The following is an 18,406-nucleotide window of genomic DNA, read 5'->3' on the forward strand; positions in this document are numbered from 1 at the left end:
CACTCCACCTTCTGACAACCATATGTGCTAGGGACAGCTAAGTCTGACAGCAACCAAGGAGCTTATGACCAAGTCAGCAGGAGAGCTGTGCCCTTAAGCTTTCTTCTCCCAGGGACAGTCAGTTTTGCCTCCCTGCCGGGAACATCATGACAGATCAACATGCCTTTACTGAATCTCATGGGACCTGCACAAATCTAAGACAAGGAGTCCAACTCCAGAGACTTTCTTTGCTGATGAGACAGCACCTACCCAGAATTTGAACAATCTCCATAGGAGACTGGAGAAGGAAGGAAGATGAAGAAATGGGGTGCAGGAATAGAGAGGGTGCCACAGAGGAGCTGGGGCTGAGGTGGCCATCAGGAGATGAGGGCTCTATGCCACGCGTGCTTCACATTGCTGTAGCCTCAAGCCTCCTTGCAGCCTGCAGGGCCTGTGCTGAGATGCCCCTGCTTCCAGCATGCAGGCCCCAAGGAACTCTGGGGCCACTGCCCCCACTTCCTCTCTCCAAGACTGTTGCAGAGTGAGGCAAGTACTCTCCCACCCCCATGGGGCCCTGTTGGCCAACGCTGAGACACTCACAGGTCTTCCTGTGTTAGGGCCAATTTGGCCAAACCATGGAAGAAAATGACTGGGGAGACCAGGAGGCCAGGAAGGCAGAATGGCAAAACAAAGTGCATGGAACTCAGATTCAGCCTCCCTGGGTTCAAATTCTCACTTGAATTTCGGGCCTTTTAGCTCATCCCTGTAAAATCAGAGTCAATACTTTTTTTTTTTTTTAAGTTTATTTATTTATTTTGAGAGAGGGAGAGAGAGTGCGTGTGTGTGAGCAGGGGAGGGGCAGAGAGAGTGGGAGAGAGAGAGTCCCAAGCAGGCTCCATGCTGTCAGTACAGAGCCGGACTCAGGGCTTGATTCCACGAACTGTGAGATCATGACCTGAGCCGAAATCAAGAATCAGACACTTAACCAACTGAGCCACCCAGGTATCCTGCAACCAATACTTATAATCCAGAAAGCCTGCCTTTAGATATACATACAAGCGGCCAGCTGGTCACTGCATGATCAGTCAGGCCGTATAATAACATCACAGCCCTACTGAACAGCGCCCCCTGGCCCTCAAATACCTGCCAGGTGATCACTGCACCATGTGTATGAAAAACAAATCATCACTGTAAAAAAAAAATTCTTTAGGAACAATATCACTTTAGCTCTTTCGGCTCCCTTAACTATTAAAAAAAAAAACTCTTATAATACGGCCATGCCAACAGAAAAAAATCAGGAGAGACAATTTGCCAAATACAAATAACCTGTATACTTATTTAACCTCACTAATAATCAATGACATAAAAAAGAAAATGGCCATAGAAGCCATCTTCTCACATCAGAGTGAATAAATAAAGAGAATATTCACTGTGAACGAGGCTTGGAAAAAACCAGTACACTCACATAGGGCTCACACAAATATAAATTAGTACCACCTTTCTGAAAGGCAATTTGGAAAGACGTATTAAGAGCCTTTAAATGATTCACATCTCCTCTGATCTAGCCATTCCTTGATGAGAAATATATCCAAAATGAGTATCTGGAGAAATGCATCATTTACATGAGGATGTGCATCACACCATTATAAGAAGAAACAATTTATATGATCTACTTAACAAAAATAGGGAAAAACACCAAGCAGCCATAGAAAAAAGATTAGCAGGACGTGATAAAAATGTTAGCAGCAGCTACATTCTGGGTAGTAAAATTAAAGGTAATTTAAATTTTTTAATATTTTCTCATCACCTCCACATTTTCCACCAAACAAGTATTGCTTCCATAATTTAAAAAAAGTACTAAATGGATACATCTAAGCCTCTCAATTCCTCTGTGCTGACATCTCTACTGGCTTCCCCCTAAACTCTCTGGTCTGGCCCTCAAGGCCTTCCCATTGGGACCCCTGACTCATTCTTGGTGCATCTTTCCAGACACATTCCTGCTCCTCCAGCTCAAATGTCACCACCCCACAAGACTTTCCTCTGCCCCCGCCCAGGCAGTGCTGAACACTTCAGAATGATGAGCAAGCCCTATAATCCCACACGGATGACCATAGGAGGCAACATGAGATTCTTCAAAAGTAACCAAAACAACCAGCCCCCGAGGTCAGCTTCCACAACCACATCACCTATACTGAACTCATCAAAGCTAAGAGAGATCTGTGACGAATGAAGATGGACATCCCAGGCCAAATTTCCCTGGAAAAAAGGGGAGCCCTGAAAAATCTCAAACCATCCTGGTTTCCCATCCCCTTTTTGGTCCCCTGGACACTAAAAGTCTTTGTTTTCAACTTCAAATAGTGGCTCATTCTCGTACTTTGGACATTTTTTTAAATCTTATTAATACGGTATTTATTTGTCTTTCTTCTGTCAAACCCTGAGCCAACCACTTTCCACAGGCTGCCTGGGGAGGTATAGGAAAAGGAACATACAGGGCAGATGAGACTCAGGAAAAAGATCTATGGGAGGTGGAGACAGCTACTTCACATGGCAAAGGAGGTGAGAAAGCCCACCATCAGGAAAAAGAGCCCCATGGCCTCCAAGAAGGCAAAGCCCAGGACGACACAGAAGAAGAGCTGTTGCTTCAGAGAAGGGTTCCTGACATAACCAACGATGGAAGTACCAAACACTGTCCCAATTCCAGCCCCAGAGCCAGCCACCCCTCCCGCGGCAGCCCCAGCCCCAATGAACTTGGCTGCTGTGTGGACGTCCCTTGAAATGGCACTGGTTTGGAAGCTGTGGCTGGGAATAAGTAAGGCATGGGACTGCCAAAGCTGCTAAGGCTCTCAACTTTCAGTGGTTTTAACACCGCTGCTCAACAGCTGAGAAGTGCTCCTGACAAAGAAGGGGTGGAGACAAACTCTGCCCAGGTGTACATTTTCAGGGGACGAGGGGCTGTGGCAGGAGAGCTGTGCCCAGTGCAGAGAAGACAGAGAGCTCCTATTTTAGATACTTTAAGACCAATGAGAAATGTAAGAGTCGTGTTAGAATGCCAAACCCAACACTCCAGATAATTCTTCCTGAGATCCAGGAAACAGGATGTCTAACCATTTCTCCTAGGACTCAAGCAGGACCCTCAAGCAGAACGATGAGATGCCACCTGTCTGATAAAAAGCCTCTAGGAAAGGCGAATTCTCTGGAAGAAATGGCCCTTTGTCAGAAGTGCTCAAAATAGCTACTCTGCCATGGCGTGTTTTCAGCAGACCACTATGTGAAAACTGAAAATTCTCTGTACAGAGAACTCTATGGAACAGACAGAAGATAGAAATGGCAACTGTTCTGGAAAACTGAGAGTCTGGCTGACATCCCTGTAAGAAAACAAAGCCCATGTGGCTCTTGTTCGCCCAACACTATAGGAGATGACAGACATCAGTCTCAACACGGCACAGAGCAGATTGTAGTGGGAGATTCTATTTAAACTAGCCAGGGAAGAAGGTCCTTGGGCTTCTACAACTACCCTCATACTCAAAGTAGGATGGGACACTATACACCTACAGTGGAAGGGAACAGAAAAGATTCATGATTTATGCCTTCGGAGGTAAGCCCCTGGAAAAAACTGGCTACAGGCAATCAGAATGCAGGCTGGCTCGTCAGTCCCCCTGAGCCTGCTTACACATGCGACATAATGGGACCCCTTCTCAACTGATTATTTTTCCACCAATGACCTCTTATTTAGAAAACTATTATTATTTTGAAGACTGAACTTATTAGTAACTGATTCATTTCTCCAAAGAAAACTGCCATGTCGCACTAAGACCCTAACCATGGCATGCTTGTTAGGCCCTTCAGGTAGCAAGACAGCCCTGCCAGGATTTCCAGCAATTGACTGTTCCAACATCTAAGGAACATACATTTCCGCTGCATTGGTGGAAAGAGGCTACATGTGCGATAATCATTTTTATCTGAAACCATCTTGTTAAAGCAGCACCACCACTGGCTATCTTAAACAGGTACAATTTCTTAAGAATTAAGATCATCATTTTAGGGGCACCTGGCTGGCTCAGTCGGTAGAGCATGCAACTCTTGATCTGGGGTCGTGAGGTCAAGCCTCACGTTGAGGATAGAGATAGCTTAAAAAAAAGAACAAGAAGATTGTCATTTTAGGTAACATTTACTGCTCTGCCCTATAGAGAGATCACAAGATATAAATTAGAGGAGGGGTATGAAACTGAGAGCCTGGTTTTTTTTCTCTACCTTTAGAAAAATGTTGCTGGACATAGTTGGGAACTACTGGGATGCAGGGAGTTTTCTGGATATTACTCTTGTTTGCCAGACATTTATGGACGACTCACCAATAGATCCCCAAGGCCTGTGCCTGGACGGTTCTCCCACTAAGCAGCAGGCAGCTCCTTGTGCTTGATCCCCTGGCCCTTCGTTCCCATTCCCACACCTGTGAAACAGCCCCTCTTTTCTCCTTGCCTGGCTGTCAGTGAGTCGGCTGTCTACCACCACCAGAGGAGACCCTGAGCCCCAAAACTGGACTTTTCTACTCTCTACCTTCGTCTTCCCACAGCTTTGCTTCTTCACTGCTATGTAGAATGCCTGCCAATTTTTCATAGGCATCTTCAGGCCCATGGAAGTGCTCACAGTTCTCCGTTTGTCCCAACATCCATTCTCCTTTCCTTCCATCGTAATAGGAACCCCAAGGTTTAGTCAAGCACACAACCACCAAGAGGGAGCATTTCCCAGCTTCCCTTGCAGCCAGACAAGGACATGTGAGAGTTCTGGCCAATGGGATAGATGCAGAAATAGTGCATTTCCTAGAACGAGTCCTTACAGGAAAGGACTCTCCTTCCCTTCTTCCTCTTGGAATATGAAAGTGATGGCTGCAATTCCAGCAGCCATCCTGTACCAGGGGATGGAAGTCACCCGACTCACGATGGTAAACAGCAAGATGAGAAGAAGCCTGAATCCTTGACACTGTGAAGCTGCTGGAATGCCCACCTCCAGACTTCTTTTGTGTGAGGAAGAAGTGTATCTATACTTCTGTCTTGTTTAAGCCACTATCATTTTTGGTTTTCAGTCACATGTAGCTTAACAGGGCAGCAACTACTTTTTGGTACAGAAGCCAGAGACTTTCTGGTAATGCTTAAAGAAATAGGTTATAAACACACACAGTACTGGTTATTTCATAAGATAATAGAAGCTAATAAATATTATAAGAGTTTAACAAAATCCATTAAATGGGCCACGTATAAAGCTTTTATATTTGTATACATGTATACAAGTTTGCAGTTCAGAAAAATTTAGGCCCCATCACCTTCTGAGATACCATCTTCCATGAAAGGATTTTTGGACCATTGTGGGAAACAATGGTGGCAAGGTAAAACCTTGTCTACTACTCATACTACTTGATCTACTTGAAAAGCTGTGTTTCTTTTTTCTCAAAAACTTGTTCTTTCAGGATCTGGTAGCACACCTCTCTCCTGACTCTTCCTTGGTCCCCTGCCCAGTCTCATCTCCTCCACCAGCCAACTCCAGTCAAACACAGGCCCTTCCTAGGGTTGCTCGTCAGCTCTTGCCCTTCTTAATGTCAAGAGCAGAAGTCCGGAATTCACAGGTGTCATCAGTCAAGAGCAACCATTTTTATCCTTCGCCCCCAACACAGAACAACAAAGGGTTGCAACAGCCTGCTTCTAATGTAAGATCAACTCAGTCTCTCAAAACTGAAAACTTCCTGTTGGTAAAAGCAGACAGAGCGCATGCCTTTTGACCTCAATATCCCACTGAAATGAATGTCATTAAGCACAGTAAGGAATAAAACCATGGCCTTTTAGGTAGAAATAGTAGGGGACTGGGACCATCCATGGATGTGAGATTTTAACAAATTTCTGGATAACAAAGTAGACCGAAGAACTAAGATGGAGGAAATGAAACAAAGTGTAGACAACAGTATACACTTCAGAATGCTGCAGAGAAAGTAGAACCCCTCTGCCCTCCACCACCCTGGAGGGTTCTGGATTGAGATCTGACATATGGGATGGTGGATGGCATTTAGGAGGTCCCACTCCCTAACCGCTCAACCTAAAATGAAGTCTATCGCACAACAGGCCCCATCTAAGCACAACAGAGTCTCAGACAAATTCCCAGTCTGGAGAGAGGTGAGCCAAGACATTGCTATATGTCTTCCTCATCCTCTCCTTGTCCAAATGGGAAAACTTATTTGGATTATCCTGCCTCCTTCCTCCTGTCCCAACTGTCCTTGAAGAAGAGAGGGATGGAAAATAACTTTTAGTTCGTAGTCACCAGATCCAGTGAGACCACTGGACATCAAATGGTGACATGGAACTCTGGGCTGCATAGAAGGACTAGCAACTGGATGGGCTTGGTGCCGCCTGCCTTGGGAGGAAGTGAGGTGTTCTGCAGGCCGGAAGAAGAGACTGTATTAAGTAAGCACACCCTGCGAACCCTCCCCAGTTCGTGTTTGCCTGGGAACATAGGCACAGATTGTTAATATGCAAACTTCAAACAATGCACATGATCTTCAACATGAGGTTTTCAGTCAATGTTTATGTAAGAAACAAATGTATATTTATGTCTCAAAAATCCATTTGGCATTTAAAAAAATATTTTTAATGTTTATTTATTCTTGAGAGAGAGAGAGAGAGAGAGCGCGCGCACAAGCAGGAGAGGGACAGAGACAGAGAGGGAGACACAGAATCCAAAGGAGGCTCCAGGCTCTGAGCTGTCAGCACAGAGCCAAACGTGGGGCTCACACCCACGAACTGCAAGATCATGACCTGAGCTGAAGTAGGAAGCTTAACTAACTGAGCCACCCAGGTGCCCCGATTTTGCATTTTTAACAAAACAATGCATGGGGAAATTTTCAAGTTACATTCCAAATAACACTGGGAGGAGGTCAGAATCATTAGATAAATTTCAAGTCATTAGTCAAAATTCAAAAGGAATGTACAGTCTCCAGAATTACTGGAATTTTGAGAGTCGCACTGGCAACATATGCTTTGTGAATATATAAGAGGTTTTCCTTTAGAAAAAAAAAAATGACATGATGTCTTACAGCATCATACAAAGAAATTTTTAATGTAACAACCAGGAATGTAATGTAGCTACATTCTGTAGTTTTTTCATCCTAAAGCACGGTCCACAAGAAGATGAAAGCTGGCCAGTTTAGGAAGCTCTGCTACAACACCAGGCAAAGGTGAGTGGGTTGCCCAGTTTGACCATCCACCTAATAATGGATCCTGTCATTAGGGTGACCATATAACGTATCCTCCAAACTGGGACACTGGAGGGCAAAGGAGAATGTCACCCACCTCATCTACATCCATTAGCAAAGACTGCTTCAATCCTTCTCTTCCTTGGTGAGTAATAATGCAGTTCATTAAAGCTGCAGTTCTTGGGGCGCCTGGGTGGCGCAGTCGGTTAAGCGTCCGACTTCAGCCAGGTCACGATCTCGCGGTCCGTGAGTTCGAGCCCCGCGTCGGGCTCTGGGCTGATGGCTCAGAGCCTGGAGCCTGTTTCCGATTCTGTGTCTCCCTCTCTCTCTGCCCCTCCCCCGTTCATGCTCTGTCTCTCTCTGTCCCAAAAATAAATAAACGTTGAAAAAAAAATTTTTTTTAAAAAAGCTGCAGTTCTTGATTTTTTTTGCTTTTTTTTAATTCTCAAGACCTCTTTACACTCTTAATTACTGAGGACCTCAATAGTTCTCTATGTAGGTTATATGCATCAATATTTGCCATTATTGGAAATTAAAACAGAAATCCCTAAAATACAAGAATACACCAATGTGGCGGTTCCTAAAAATATTAAACACAGAATTACAGTATGATCCGGCAATTCCACTTTGGGGTCTCTGCCCAAAATAACTGAAAGCAGAGATCCCAACAGATACTTGTACACCCATGTTTATGGCAGCATTATTCCCAATTTGGGTGGTTTGCAGGCTGGGGCCACTACCAAGAACACTCCTTTCAATATTCTAGAACTTATCTTTCAGTGAACATTATATACAGATTTCTACCAGGTAATCACCTAGGATCTATCCTAGGTCGTAAGATTTGTGTATAAAATAGGCATTAGTAAGTATCTGCCAAACAGTTTCCCAGAGTAATTGTACCAGTTTATACTATCCCAAACAGTATATGAACTCCACGTACGTGCCGTCCCTTAGTATTTTCAGCCTTCTTAATCCCAGCCATACTGGTGGGTGTGCAGTGGAAATCTCATTGTGGCTAATGATGTTGAGCACATTTTCATATATTTATTGACCGTCTAAAGAGCCTTTTTAAAACTGAGTTGTCTTTTTTACATGTTCATTTTGTTGAAATTATTTATGTAGATTATGGATAGGAGTCTTGTGTCAAGTATTTTTTTTATAAATATCTTCTCATCTGTAGACTTCCTTTTCATTTAGTTTAATAAACAGAAGTTCTTAATTTTAAGGTATCTCTATTTATAGATTGTTTCTTTTATAGTTAGTGTTTTCATTAGGGACTTTTAAATATCACTATACCATTATCATACCTATAAAAATTCATAATTCCTTTATATTAAATCTCCAATATTCAAATTTACACAAAATTTTCAATTCTTTTCTTTTCATAGCAGTTTCATTAAATCAGGATCCAAATGAGGTCCAGAAATCATTAACATGCCTTAAGTCTTCTAATCTGTAGGTTTTATCATATCTATTGCTCACACACACACACACACACACACCCTTTTTTTAAGTGGGTCAAGATGTCTCTTGCCATGTATTTTTTAAAGTAACCAGGTCATTTGTCCAGTGGTGTTTTTCAACGTGTTCTCCTGTCCTTTGAATTTCCTGTCAACTAGCACTTAGAACTAAAGTCTTGATCAGGCTCAGGTATGATTTTTGGACAAGATTCCTCCATCAGTAGTACTGTGTACTTCCATCAGGAGATCCACAATGTCTGGCTGTCTCTGTCATGGTAGCAGCATTGATGGTTATGGTCTCATTCTATCAATTCAATGGGGAGTTGAATATATTAATATTCTATAATAACTCCTTTTCCATTTATTTATCCAAAAAAAAGAAACTTCTTTTTTTTTTTTTCAACGTTTTTTATTTATTTTTTTTGGGACAGAGAGAGACAGAGCATGAACGGGGGAGGGGCAGAGAGAGAGGGAAACACAGAATCGGAAACAGGCTCCAGGCTCTGAGCCATCAGCCCAGAGCCTGACGCGGGGCTCGAACTCACGGACCGCGAGATCGTGGCCTGGCTGAAGTCGGACGCTTAACCAACTGCGCCACCCAGGCGCCCCCCTTTTTTTTTTTTAATGCTTATTTTTGAGAGAGAGAGCACGCGCCAACAGGGAAGGGGCACAGAGAGAGGAAGACAGAATCTGAAGCAGGCTCCAGGCTCTGAGCTTCAGCACAGAGCCTGACACAGGGCTTCAACTCACAAAGCAATGAGATCATGACCTGAGCCAAGTCTGAGGCTTAACTGAGCCACCTGGGGGGGGGGGGGGGGGGGGGGGCTGTAAAGAGAAACTTCTAATCAACTATTTGGTTACTCTAAGGTACAGTTCCTATGGGAAAAGCAGGATAATGCCTCAAACCCCATTCTAAACCCATTATCCAGATGAGAAAACTGAGGCAAATTATTGGGGGAGCCAAGTTATAAACCAAGCAGTCCAACTAGGAGTCAGTGCTTATAATCACTAGGCTATAATGCCTCTTCTAAGATCAGGAAACAAATAAATACTCCATATGTCTCTGTGGGAGAGGAGAGACCACAGAGATAGACACTCTCATGAAGTTAGGGTGCTACAAATTTACTGCAGGAAGGAAACACATTAATTGTGTCAAAAGCTTAGACAACGTACATCCCTTTTTGAATCAGCAGTTCTAAACATAGAACTTATCTAAGTGCAGAAAGGGTTTTATGCAAGTGCAGAAAGGGTTTTTTTGTGTTGTTTTGTTTTAACAAGGGTACTTCCTGCAGCACGCTTACAATAGCAAAAACACTTAAAACAACTTAAGAGCCTGATTGGTTCGATAAGTTAAGGTACAGCCACACAATGAAATGACACATGGCCAAAGAAAGGACACTGGTTCATTGTTTAAAGACTTGAACAATGTTTACGGCATATTCTTAAGTAAAACAGAGTTATAAAACAGTAGTATATATAATACAGGAAGGTGCAATGTGTATAAAAAGAAAGGCTATACACCAAAACACCAACAGTGGTTGGTTATCTCTGAATGGCAGGCTGAAGGTGATTTCTTTTCTTTTTGGTGCTTCTACAATGAACATCTTTTATTTCCATCTGTTTCTTTCATAATGAGAAAAAGTTTGATATATTGTTTACAAAGAACTTAATGAACCTTAACGATGTGGGAAAATGCTTCTGACAGCATAAAAAAGGAAGTTATCAGATCATACACGGTAACTACAATTACAGACATGTGTAGCAACATGCATTTGAACAATGGTTGTTTCTCTGCATTACAGGATTACAGATGGATTTTGTTCTCCTATGTATACATTTCTGTGATTTCTACAATAAATATATGCCTGGTAAAGTATTGAGATGGAGAAGATCCAAAATGGATTTTGAGAAAATAAGATTTAAATAGGTAGAGTGTAGAGAAAGAGCACAATTCAGGGGTTGGAGACAGCAAGAGCCAAGACTGATACCACAGGGTCACCAAGCAAGAGGAGGGACCAGTTAAGAGAGAAGGCTATGGGGGCGCCTGGGTGGCGCAGTTGGTTAAGCGTCCGACTTCAGCCAGGTCACGATCTCGCGGTCCGGGAGTTCGAGCCCCGCGTCGGGCTCTGGGCTGATGGCTCAGAGCCTGAAGCCTGTTTCCGATTCTGTGTCTCCCTCTCTCTCTGCCCCTCCCCCATTCATGCTCTGTCTCTCTCTGTCCCAAAAATAAATAAACATTGAAAAAAAAAATTAAAAAAAAAAAAAAAGAGAGAAGGCTATGAAGGACCAAGTTTAAGAGATCTGAAAAAGGGGCCAGAATTCTTTTTTCCCCTGTAATTTACAGGATGGTTTCAGAGCTGTCAGAGGACAGAAAGGACAGATGGACTAGAACCGACCATGCAAATTCTGAAAGAACGGAGCTCAATTAGAAGGGTTCACAATACTGCTGAACTATGTGAAATACACAAGAGCAACAGGTAAGGAATCTGGGTAACACCTGGGTAGAACCTGTGACCTAGATGCGGTGAGGGAGCAGAGACACTGGGACCAACGGATTTTAAGCTGGAGCAACTCAGAGATAGGATTCTACTTGCACAGGAGACAGAAAGAGGCTCAATGTCTAGAACAAGACAAGTCAGATTTGAGATAGTCACTGATTAAGGGATATGCACTGGGGAATGTCCTCCAAGCCACTGGAACCACCAGGACTAGCAGGACACAGATTGTGGGGAGGAGGCTCTGAGAATCACCCACTGAGGAATCTGGGGTCAATGACAGAGATCCTCTCAACATCAGAGACCCAGGAGCAGAGAGCATTGTCAGGAAATCCTAGTCTCAAGAGCTCTTTCAAAAACACAGCGGAGTCTCCAGAGAAGCCCCAGGCTGGCCCTGTGGTGACCCTAATGTGGTGACATCCGACTTTGGAAAGACCTCTCAGGTCCCGCACCAACAGCAGGCATTCAGGAGCCCCACAACCTGGCTCGAGAGGCTGCCTCTGCAGAGAACTGGGTAGGAGCGAAGCTGCAAGTCACAGTGTACCCTTTGCACCTTTTGAATTCTGAACCATGCACTGTCCAGTCAAAATGACACAATAAGGTCTTGAAAAGGTCACTCAACTGAATGGGCCCTATGCCATCCCCACTGCTGGGGCAAACAGCAGAAGAACAAAGATCAGGGACCAGCAGGGCGAGCTGCCTAGTGGAACCAGCCTACCATCACTGGCACTGCACCACCACGCGACAAGGCTTGGAAGGCAAGCACTGTGCCCAATGTCGGGAACAAATTCGTATTTTTCCAAAAAGACCCTGGCAAAAATACCAGTCAAGAGTCAGGGTCTCTATGTCTCTTTCACAAACCAGAGGCAGTACAGCACATGAAAGGCCATGCTTTCTCACACCCAGCAGCCTCCAGCACCAGTCAGGAAAGTCAGGGAGGCTGTCAGAGCACAGGGAACAAGAAGCTGTGTGCAGGAGAGTTACTCTGCAAGTCTGCAAACAAGTTCAACATACTCCACCTGGGTGGATCCGAGAACGGATGGAAGGGCGCACAAATCAGAAACACAGTAGCCCCTAGTCTGCAGTTTTGCCTTCCGAGGTCCCAGTTACCCCCAGTCAACCAGGGTCTGGAAGCAGGCGATCCTCCTGAGGTATCGTCAAAAGGTCAACAGTAGCCAACTGCCAAGTCACAGTGCCTACATCATTCACCTCACTGCGCCTCATCACGTTGACGTTTTATCATCTCACATTGTCACAAGAAGGGCAAGTACAGAACAGCATTTTGAGAGAAAGAACACACGTAACTTTTATTATAGTACATGGCTATAATTATTCTATTTTAACACTGTTGTTAATCTCTTACTGCACCTAATGTACAAATTAAGCTTTAGCATAGGTATGTACGTATAGTAAAAAACACAGTGTATACAGGGTTCGGTGAGATCTGTAGTTGTGGGCATCCACTAGAGTCCTGAAACACGTCCCCTGCAGATGGGGGGTGGGGGGCTACTGTATTGATGCTCACATTCTTTCAAACAGTTTAACGGAGGATCATTTGCAACCTTTTGCAACTGTGAAATTAGTTACAAGATTCATTTAGGGGCAAAGTTAGATTTCTCCAAATATTTGGAGCCCAAACCGGTATAAAATCCTGAACATTTTCTTCACGAACACAGACACCAGCCCTCCTCCCTCAGAGACAACAAAGACTGAACACAGCAGACCCTGGATTCAGGGGATGTTCTAAAGAGAAGGTATGTTGAATACTGAGTGACTGATTACTGCTGGAACAGACAGTTCCGATACTATGAGTCATCATCCGGAAAGCAGGCTCATAGACAGCTCAGAGGGAGAAGCCCACACCACGCCGGGAGCTCCTTCCAAGGATACCCAAATGGCTCCCCCAAAGGATGGGCTTCAAAATCTAGAAATCACCAGTCATCCAGTAATGGGGAAAACTAGGCCTAATCAACTTTTTCTGCCAATTTTTTTCCCTCAGAATCTCCACATTTGAGAATTTTCATACATATATATACATATACACACACACATTGAAAAATGTTGCTATTTTTCTGATTTTTATAGCCACATAAGAAAAACAGGTGATATCTGGGCATGTTTTATATCAAAGCCAATCTGTATTGGAGCTTTTAAAGTCTGTAAATTAAGTCTATACCTGTGAAGGCAGCATATGCAACATGAGAAAAAAACAGAAATTAGAAAACCTTTATACTAGGACCCATTCTGCCTTTAACGAGCAGAGTGCTCTTCAGCAAGTAAACCCCCTGGGATGTGGTATCCTCTTGTATAAAATAATGACCCCTAAGATCCTTCTAGTTCTAACACCCAATGAGAATAATTTAAACTTTTTAAAAGATATAAATTCTTCTAATGAAATATCACAAATGTGTGCAAACACAAAACATTTCAAACAAAATTAGCTATTTTTTTTAAATGTTTATTTTTGAGAGAGAGAGACAGAGCATGAGTGGGGGAGGAGCAGAGAGAGAGACAGAGTGTGAGTGGGGGAGGAGCAGTGAGAGAATCCAAAGCAGGGTCCAGGATCTGAGCTGTCAGCACAGAGCCCGACTTGGGGCTCGAACCCACCAATGGTGAGATCATGACCTGAGCCGAAGTCACACGCTTAACCGACTGAGCCACCCAGGCGCCCCCAAAATTAGCTTTTTGAACAAAAAAAGATTTTAAGTAAATTTCTACACCAAGAGTAGGGCTCAAACTTAACAACTCTGAGATCAAGAGTCACACGCTCTACCTACTGAGCCAGCTAAGTGCCTCAAAATTAGCTTTTTAAAAAAATTAATATTGAGTAGTCATAAAATGGGAGGTAATTGAGCTTTTAAAATTACAGTTTGATCAACATAAATAAGAAACTTAAAATGGCAGGTTATATGACAAATCTTGCACCTTCTCTCCCTGTTTAAGAGCCATAGTCGAGGGGCACCTTGGTGGCTTAGTCAGTTAAGTGTCTGACTTCGGCTCAGGTCGTGATCTCACGGCTTGTGAGTTCAAGACCCGCATTGGGCTCTGTGCTGACAGCTCAGAGCCTGGAACCTGCTTAGGTTCTGTGTCTCCTTCCCTCTCTGCCCCTCCCCCACTTGTGCTCTCTGCCTCTCTCAGAAATGAATGTAAAAAAACAAAAAAAGAAGAACCATAGTTAAAGTTTACTGATTTTTCAATACCAAAGTATTTCTCAATGTTAAAAAAAAAAAGTTGAAATACAGCATTTCTCCTACATCTGTAGTTTTATAGCTCTTAAAATGTTATTTCAGTAGTTCACTCTTAAAAATCAGAAAAACAGGGGAGCCTGCATGCCAGCTAAGCATCTGACTCTTGATTTTGTTCAGGTCATGATCTCACGGTTTGTAGGATCGAGCCCAGTATCAGGAACTGTGCTGACAACGCAGAGCCTGCTTGGGATTCTCTCTCTCTCCCTCTCTCTGACCCTCCTTCCTTCACCCCCACCCCCACTCAAGGGCGCTTGCGTGCTCTCTCTCTCAAAATAAACATTTTTTTAAAAATCAGAAAAACATTTTTAATTACTAACCACTGTCCTAAAACATATTATAGTTAGTGCAGTAAAGAGAAGATAATTGCATATAGCGATGCTGCTTCTACAGCCTGTGTTTCTGAGCACTGAAAAATTCAGCAAGAAAATCAAGTCAAAAGATAGGTCAAGGAAGGCCAAGCCCTATCTGTAACACTTTCCTTAAAAAGTGATGAATAGGGAAAGACTACTCCAAAAACTCATAACTTGATGATTTAATTATCTTACAAGAGTGGAAGGTGAAGATTATTTTTTCTATAAAACTGTATTTTAGCCAAAGACAACATTAGCTAACCCATTATCACAATGTGACAATTCCTGCCCTACCCTACGTAACATGCATATTCATTTAATCCACAGGAATATCCTATGAAGCACATACTAATTTTATCACCCCCATTTTAGGAATGGACAAACTGAGGTGTTTATACAAGTGCCTTGCTCAGAGTTACCCTGCTGTGCTCAAAGTGGCACAGCCCCTTTCCAAATGATGTCACTATTTCCTCCCCATTCTGGTTTCATCCATCAAAGGAAGCTTTGAAACAAGTAAAGCTCTAATTTAAGTAGCACTCTAGCACCTAAATACAGCAGCCTTCACTCTAACCTTCAAAACAAAGTCTCCTGAAATGTCAACCCAAACATAAATTTTAAGATGCCAATCTTTTGGCCCACGTTTCATCCTTTTCTTTTCTAACCTCCATTGGAAAAACGTGGTTGGGCGGAAAGAGGATCATTCCCAAAGCTTAAATTCCAAGTTTCTTAAATTTGGCAACAATACTGTGCTTTTGGGACTTTAAAATTATAAGCACGGCTCCCAGAGGAAAACATTTCCTTTATTAGCAATTGGCTTTGAAAATTCCATTCTAGGATGCTAAATATAACAAAATACCTTCTGACTTCTAATAAACACATTCTCCAGATTATTTTGAAACTAACGATTGCTTATTTACAAAACAATTTTGCCACAACCGTTAAGCAACTGGAACATTTTAAAGAGCCTTTTAAATTTGTTCCAGTTCTTTTAATGAATTGACCTGGTATTATTTTCTGGATTCTTCTACCATGAAATAAGAAAGTCCTCATTTCACAATTCATTTTTTTTAAAGAGATATACTTGTTTTATTACTTCTAATTTTGTTTTAACACAAGAATATCAGCAAAGCCAGAGTCACAGAAATAGGTGTTTCAAACTCTGAAATAGAGTAAATATTATTAAAGACTCTACTATATGCATTCATCAAAGGCAAAGAAAACATTTCACAGTTGTTAAACTGTACCTTTATTATTAAAAATACCATACGTGATAGTTCAGAAATACTGAGCGACTGGGTGAGGAGCTGAGTGCCCTGTTCTGGGCTAATGGACTACATCAATCAGCTTTTAACTGAATGCAGTAGCCTCTGTGATTTAGGAACAAGCACTTAGTGGAGCTCACCACCCCAGGCATTGTCATTGTATAAGTGGCTTAAGTGCAGCTGTGAAAATTTAAGGTATCCTTAGCTGGACAGCTCCTCCTGTCCTCCCTACCTAAAAACAAGGAAGGAGAAAGTAATTAAGACTCAACCGGCACTTTTTCTCTGGGAGGTGGACCCAAGGAGTTGGGTGGGGAGACTAAAAACTTTCACCTCATAATCCCAAGGGTCGTGGGTAGGCGGTTTTGTTTTCACCAGTAAGTACGTCTATTACAAATAGCTTTTCAAAAATTGTAGCCCACTGGCTATCATGCCTTCTTTTTATCTCCCTCTCTTCCCACCTTTTAGGCCACAAAGTCCCATTAACATGAGGTCTGATCTCTCACCCTTAAACAGGGCTACACACCTACAAACATTTGAATATTCACCAACTAGTACATGCAGGGTAGCACAGAGTTCTTTTAGGCCCAACCAGAACATTTAATGGGAAGATAAAGAGACTTCAAAGTACCGTTTCCCTGCAAGTGACTCCTAAACTTCCGCTGAAGCCCTAAATTTTCTCCAAAATTTGCCCTTGGACGATCCACTGTCAAGAACAAAAAACTTGTTTAACACCCTATTATCTTTCACCCAAAACACTGCTCCTAGTGTAACTGCTCTGTTGACACTGTCACCAAACCTTGTGTTTTCTTCCTCCTTCCTGGCGTCTCCCTAATGCCCCTTTCCTCCAGTTACCATGCAAGCAACATACATAAGTGGGTGCTGTAGGCCTGGTGTAGGGCAACAGGGATTGGTGGGAACTGCTGTTCCTCAGCTCCAGCCCCACGTTAATCAGGTGGGAATATGACGGCAGACCCTCCAACTCCCCACACAGGCCCGAAGTTCAGACAGTTGGGAGAAACCTTCTGGTTTTTAAACTAGCACGTCAACCAAAGCAAACATGTGCAGGTCACACACTGGCAACCTCCAAGTTAACCATTCGATTCCGGCCCAGGCTCCCTCGGTCCATTCTACACATCACTGGCAGATGAATTTACCAAATACACTGCTCCTGAAGCTTGAAATGCTACCGCGAAGTCCCAATCCTTAGGCTGTCATTCCACCTCCACAGAACAAACCACTCTCCACCTTCCTCAGCTCCCCTACACAAATCTTGCACTTCAGTCGGAGGTGTCGACTCCCCTCATATCTCACCCCCCAACCAGCTGCATCCCCACCAAGATGGCCTCTTTTTTTACCTTCCTGTTCTAACCCATCAATGCCCACTCTCGAAGGAAGGAAGATATACGGGGAGTATACCTTCCATCACCTGCTGACGACGTGAGTCAAGAGACTTCTCTGCTTAATTGAAAGCCACGGGATTCAACTTTCAAGAAAGGATTTAAATCTCCTAAGAAGCAAAGCCCATGGCCTTGTCTTGATAGCCGCCTCCCTGCCCAAATAACATTTTAAAGGAGAGCAGAGAGCCTCAGACGAACTCAGGGGAGTCTCCTGCCAAAGAAGGCTTTACGGGGTCTTGACGTCTCCACACCAGGAAGGCCTCGGGGAGGTGAGAGAATGGAAGGGGACCCCAACCAACCCTGCGAGGCAGGTGGCCGCGCGCAACCTCCCGCGCGCTCCCTCCTGCGCCCGGGAGATGCCACCCCCCCAACCAGACCCCGGGGCCCGGACCTTCCGCCCCCTGATGCGCGCTCCGCCGGGGCCCCCACCCAAAGACCCTGGGCGCTACCCAGGCCCGGGGCCGCCGTGGGCCACGACAAAGGGTCAGAGAACCAGACGACCCCCAGCGCGCCCCCCCCCCCCGCCCCGCGAACCTGCGGGGGACGCCGCTGCCCATCCGCGCCCACTCCGACGCCGCCGCTACCTTGTCCTCTGGCGGTGCGTCCGGTTCGCGGACCGCTCTCTGCCTCAGCTCAGTCATGCTTGGAGACCCCGGCGCGACGCCGCAGCAGGCGAGCAGCGCAGCCGCCGGAGCGGGCAGCTCAGTGCGGGCGCGCGCGGACTCCGCTGGGCCGGCCCCGCCCCGCCTGAGCCGCTTGCAGGACCCACCGCAGCCCTGCCGCCCGCCGTGGAACTCTGCCCCGCCCAGTGCTGCCGCCGCCCTTTCACCCAGGCGAAGCACGGTCAGCTTGCTCCACCACCCGCCTGCTAGCTCCTCTCGAGAGGGCGGCCCTGGAGCGAGCGCGCACGCGCACAGCCGCCATCACGGCCCCAGAGACCCACCAATGGCGCGAATCCGCCAGGGAGGCGGGGCGGTAGGG

The 18,406-nt window shown here is 44.6% G+C and overlaps 1 protein-coding gene and 1 pseudogene across 2 annotated transcripts in view; both read right to left on the reverse strand.

Annotated features, from left to right (window-relative positions):
* CDS2 (CDP-diacylglycerol synthase 2) overlaps positions 1–18,307 on the reverse strand; it is a 57,131-nt gene extending 38,824 nt beyond the window's left edge. The window contains exon 1 of one of the 2 annotated variants that reach the window (XM_025932397.2): positions 18,010–18,307. In XM_025932397.2, coding sequence (XP_025788182.1) covers positions 18,010–18,066 — 57 coding nt within the window. In that variant the 5' untranslated portion in view covers positions 18,067–18,307. Of the gene's footprint in view, positions 1–17,959 lie in introns of both variants that reach the window. The other variant, XM_086701740.1, reaches the window with a different exon arrangement.
* LOC147582652 (ATP synthase F(0) complex subunit C2, mitochondrial pseudogene) lies at positions 2,372–7,391 on the reverse strand (annotated as a pseudogene).
* Positions 18,308–18,406: the final 99 nt, after the last annotated feature.

Source organism: Puma concolor, chromosome A3 (genome assembly GCF_028749965.1).
Source record: "Puma concolor isolate L17-30 chromosome A3, mPumCon1.1.hap2, whole genome shotgun sequence".
NCBI lineage: Eukaryota > Metazoa > Chordata > Mammalia > Carnivora > Felidae > Puma > Puma concolor.